The sequence below is a fragment of the Nestor notabilis genome, unplaced genomic scaffold (genome assembly GCF_000696875.1).
Source record: "Nestor notabilis isolate BGI_N333 unplaced genomic scaffold, ASM69687v1 scaffold5933, whole genome shotgun sequence".
NCBI classification, from domain to species: domain Eukaryota; kingdom Metazoa; phylum Chordata; class Aves; order Psittaciformes; family Psittacidae; genus Nestor; species Nestor notabilis.
Genome location: NW_009921489.1, coordinates 32317 through 37767, shown reverse-complemented (window position 1 = coordinate 37767; position 5451 = coordinate 32317). Strand labels below are relative to the sequence as shown.

Here is a 5451-nt window from a genome sequence, read left to right as displayed (position 1 = left end):
TGCCGGCTGGGCTTGAACCACGACATTTGGAAATACTTTTCCGAAGGGCAGGCCTAGTGTAGATCAGGAGCTGGTATATTCTGCTGATGGTGGGAAGCTGCACAGCAGGGCTGTTTCTCAAGAGAAATTTGCTCCTTCTGTTCTGAACTATAAAGCAGTAAATATCTACCTAGGGGAGCATTTGAAGTCTCCAAAATACATATTACAGGTTGATCGCACATTTAAATTTACCACAGGGTGTGCATTCATACTGAGATTTTAACAGTGAGCATGACTGTGATTTGACTTGCAGAGGTGCTCTCATGGATCTCTTAGAAAGAAACTGAGAAGTTTTTCCTGAAGGGAATCTCTAAATCTGTATTTAAAATCTGTTTTATTGTCACAAGCTGTAATTTCACAGTCTGTGAATACCATACAACACAGGCTAATCTGCCTTGTGTGAGGAGCTGCTCTTTGTTGTTGCTCTTCTGACAGTGATCCCTGTCAGCTTAGGGAATGGACAAAATGATTTGTTATTGTTGATAAAAGCAGTTGGTATCATCCTTAGCATGCAGAGCTTGCAGCAGCGTTGGGAAAGGTCTCACAGAAGAAATGCTAAGTGATTGTCAAGAGAAAGGATTTGAGCAGGAGTGTTTCTGGAGATGAGGAGAAGTAGTTTTCTGAATTACCAGTGGAACACATGGAGGTGACTGGCTCAAGTATTGTGACTGGAACTGGATAATGGAAGCTTGTTTTCCCAAGTGTAGGATGGGGCTCATACTGGTGCCTCGCTATCTGTAACAGCACTGTGAGACCATTAGGTGGCATGAGGTGACTGATGAAAGCATTGTTCTTTTCCCTCTGTTCTTCCATCCCTCCAAGGAAGTTGAGTTGATCACCAGGTTCTTGCCTATGCTGATGTCCTTTGTGGTGGATGACCACACGTTCAACGTAGATCAGAAGCTGCCCTCAGAGGAGAAGGGACCAATTCCCTACCCCAGCACCATCCCTGAAGCTTTCACCAAGTACGTAACCTGCCTTACTGACTTTGTGTTGTTACGTAGAGTGTTGTTACCAAAGCAAAGCAGCAAGAGCCAGCTAACACAGACAGGGGAAGATACTCTGTGTGGTAAAGTGAAGACTTCCTGGGAGGTAAGATTTAGTGCCAGTTAATCAAACCTGAACTTTTCCTTTAGCAGAACAGGTTTCCACTATGATTCCTCAAATAAAATCTACACAAAGTAATATTTCTTGTAATAACCATTCTTTTGGCAGGTTGAATATGGAATTGTTTGGTGTTACTGCTTCCAAATACACTGCTTGTGTAGCTTCCCAAGAAATGAACACGGAGTGGGTGATACTTGGTTGCAGCTGGATGAGTGTCTGTGCTTGGTTCTGAAGAGGGCTGTTGTAAATTGTGAAGTTGGCATTTTTGTCACACACTCATTCTCTGTGATAACCTGTCTCTCCAGGGGCCTCAAAAAGAGAAGGAAAACCTTTGTGTGCTCTCTTGTATTCAGATCTTGCACTAATTTCCAGCACAGCTCTTAACTGCGTGCCACAATCTGGAGTTATATCCTCAGGGTTGTATTCTACTCTGTGACTGTTGACCTTTGGGAAACTAGCAAAACAATATTGAGCTTTATATAATTTATATATATATATTTTTTTTTTTGTCTTCATCTAAAACCCAGTTTGAAGAGCACTTTGATCATAAATGCTAGTCTAAATGCTGACAAATCCAACTGTTTGAGGGCTAGACAGCACAACGTTTGTTGAATGGTAAATTTTTCTGGACCATGGTAGTGAACACAATGATCATCATCTACTCAGTCACTGAGTAGCTGCTCTTCAGCGGGTTTGAGGTTAGCTACTGCTGTAACTGCTTGGTGTGGTATTTTAAACTCTCTTAAAAGAATATATAATCTGTTTTAGCTTTATTCATTAAGAAACTTTGCTTCTGCCATAACAGATTCTTGCAGGAGAACAGAATAGCTTGTGAGATTGGGCTGTATTACATCCTTCACATCACTAAACAGAGGAACAAGAATGCTTTCCTCAGGCTCCTGCCAGCACTAGGTAAGTTTTTTTGTCTCATCTTCTGTAGCTGTTTGCCTGGTACTGGACACCCAGGAGGCAAGCAAACCTGGAGTGAAAGTGATTTCAGCATCAAAGACATGATGTTCTGCCTTTGGCTCTTCTGGTGACTTAGTTGTAAGGCCCTGCAGAAGTGGTTGGTCTTTTTTTTGTCTGCATTTAGGATATGTCTCTGCTGATCTGAGAATTTAGGGGCAGTGGCTGATGGTCAGTGGTTCCTTAGATCAAAGGTTGTATTAACAATGAGATGAGTTGAGAACTGCCTGGAATAAATCTGAAAGGTAAAAGAGCAGGAGGCTTAATTCCACTGCTGCTCATAGTAATTCCAGGTGGCCAGAATCCTGCGACTTGGCTTGGTATGGTGAAAAAGCCTGTCACAAACAGGACTGAACACAGCCTTTGTTTTTTTTTTCCCTGGCATTACCTTTACTGACTTCTCTGGGGTGAGTTGCACAAGAGCTCTGAGACAATTTTAGGAACTGCAGCTCCCAGTAGTGGCAGTGAGGGATCATTTCCCACCCCTCACCCTGGCTCTGGTGTTCTCTGAACCCTTTGCTGCACTGTCAGCTCATATGCATGGGTGAGTTTTCCACGAGTAAGTGACATGCATCTGCTCCCTGCAGGGTCTAAGGAGTGCAGAGAGGTGGATGTAGCCCTGAGCAGAGGATGCTGGCGAAGGGTAGCAGGGGACTTTGTGATATTGGCAGGAGCAAGACTTCAGCCCTGGTGAAGACATGGGCTTTCTATGTCTTCTCACCTCTCTGCTCCTAATCTTTTACGTCTGAAAGGTCAAAGCCATCTGCCTGGGCTACGTGTTTGAAAAGGGAATCTCACTTTTTTTTCAGGAATATCTGCTCTATAGTCAGGTTTTGGCACATGAGTCTCAGTCTCCTTCCTTTTCATGTTGTATAGTTGAGACATTCAGTGACTTGGCCTTCGGTGATATCTTTCTGCATCTGCTTACTGGAAACCTGACGCTGCTGGGTGAGGAATTTGCACTTGAGGAATTCTGCACCAGTCTCTTTGACAACTTCTTTCTCAGTGCCTGCTCAAGGTAATTTGGATTTTCCTCAGGGGGAAGTGAGGAAAGTGAGTTTGAAGGATACCTGAGAGAGGTTGTACTGCTTTGAACTATAACTTTAGTTCAGCAAACTCTTCACATAGAGTGGAAATGTTACCCTGATGCTGTTCTTCTTTAAGAAAAGGCTTGTATTTTGTGATCAAGTTTTTATCAGCAAAATTGTGAAGTGTTGATTATGAATTATTACCTAAACTGTAATTAATTATTTCTAAGTTGGAGTTGCAAAAGACAGTATCCTTCCTGCTTTGCAGTAGCTCTGAATATGAAGAGCTAACTTCAGGTCTTTGCACACAGAGAATCTGTTTGTATCTGTTAATTCAGTGTGCTTCAGCTGGGCCTACAGCCCAGATCCAACCCCCAGGAGGCTTTCCCAAAGTGACCACATGCTGGTGCTGCTGCCACCTCCTCCACACACACTGAGACACAAACATCCTCCTGCATGCACAGTGTGGCTTGTCCAGCAGAGAGACCAGCTGCTGCCATGTGCTATGCTTAAAACCTCCCCCTCCTTCCTCATGGGTGCTCCACTTAGTCCACTCCTTTTGAAGAATTATCTGAATTCCTGGAAAGTCTAAGGCAGGGTTAGTACTTGGTAGCACACAGGCAACAATTCTCAGGTGTCTGGGAAAATTGCAACAGTCTGTGGGGGTCTGAATTATTCTGGTGCTGTTGCTGTAGCCTTCTTGTTCTCAAGATGGTGTTTGTTGATATCAGCTCCTCTGCTTTAAATTGCTTTTTGCAGAAAGGAGAATGTACACAGACATGTGCTAAGGCTGCTGCTTCATCTGCATCACAAAGTGGCACCTGCGAAATTGGAGTCTCTCCAGAAGGCTTTGGAGCCCACCAAGCAGGTAAGAAAGGAAGCAGGAGAAAGGGAAAATTAATATCAAATGAAAGCAGCTGCCTTTCCAGATGCTGCTTTCCAAGTGTACCAAGTTATGTCTTAATCAGCTTGGAACTTCCTCTTTCTCTGTTGCTTTGTGTTAAAACATAGGGTAATTGCATGCTTAGTGTTCTAGTTAGTAGTGACATAGAATCATAGGATAGTTAGGGTTGGAAAGGACCTTAAGATCATCCAGTTCCAACCCCCTGCTATGAGCAGGGACACCTCGCACTAGACCAAGTCCAATCTGGCCTTGAGCAAGGGATGGGGCAGCCACAGCTTCTCTGGGCACCCTGTGCCAGCGCCTCAGCACCGAGCGTCTGCCTTACATCTAACCTGAACTTCCCCCGTTTCAGTTTGAACCCATCATCCCTTGTCCTATTGCTACAGTCCCTGACAAAAATGAAGCATAACTCTTCTGTTTGTTCCCCCCTAATTCTCATTCTGCAGAGTGGGGAAGCTGTGAAGGAGCTTTACAACCTACTCACTGAGAAGCTGGAGCTTCGGAAGCCGAGTCCAGCCGAAGTGACTGAGACCCCCTCCATGGAGCTGCCTCTGCCCACTGTGCCCACACCAGCCTCACGCTGAGCTCTGCCTGAGTGACACAAGAGAGGAACTATCGTGTGCTCTGCAGCGTGAAGGCACTGTGCTGCCTTTCAAGTGTCTCTGCCTACAGGGTGAAAACCAAACCAAAAGCCATTCGAGCTCTTCCAGGAAACACTGCAGATTACCCACCCCACTGGCTCTTGCTGGTTAGAAAACTGTATGCAGTGCATTGCAAAGGTTTACTTTTCTTAAAGATAGCTGAGTGTCGTCTTGTAGATCCACTTTAAAATCTGACTTTGGGGTTTAGTTTTGGGGTTTTTTTTATTTCCCAAAAAAAAGGCATATTTTTAAGCTTGGCATCTTGTATTTTTAAATTCTCCTTTAAGAACTGATCAATGAGTGTTTAACTCCATTATGGTTGAGCAGGTAGTGTGAACTCCTGAGGGCTAACCATAGCTTTCTTCATAGAATCACAGACTGGTCTGTGTTGGAAGGGACCTTAAAACTCCTCCAGTCCCAACCCCCTGCCTCGGGCAGGGACACCTTCCACTAGAGAGGTTGGCCCCAAGCCCTTTTGTCCAACCTGGCCTTGAACACTGCGAGGGAGGGGGCAGCCACAGCTTCTCTGGGCACCCTGTGCCAGCGCCTCCGCACCCTCACAGGGAAGAGCTTCTGCCTCAGAGCTCATCTTAATCTCCCCTCTGGCAGGTTAAAGCCATTGTCCTTGTCCTGTCCCTCCATCCCTTGTCCAAAGCCACTCTCCAGCTTTCTTGTAGCCCCTTTAGGTATTAGAAGGCTGAAATCATGCACGTTTGCAATGTGCAAATGTATCTGGTAGCTACTTCTGGATAACGAATACATCATC

At 44.9% G+C, this 5451-nt stretch overlaps 1 protein-coding gene across 1 annotated transcript; it reads left to right on the top strand.

Moving 5' to 3' along the window:
* The first annotated feature begins 862 nt into the window (after nucleotides 1-862).
* LOC104403128 (negative elongation factor B-like) lies at nucleotides 863-4884 on the top strand. The gene is made up of 5 exons (XM_010011179.1): nucleotides 863-1004; nucleotides 1952-2058; nucleotides 2989-3130; nucleotides 3900-4008; nucleotides 4491-4884. Exons 1-5 carry the CDS (start codon nucleotides 892-894, stop codon nucleotides 4626-4628), a joined length of 609 nt encoding a protein of 202 aa, XP_010009481.1. The 5' UTR covers nucleotides 863-891; the 3' UTR covers nucleotides 4629-4884.
* The last annotated feature ends 567 nt before the right edge of the window (nucleotides 4885-5451 follow it).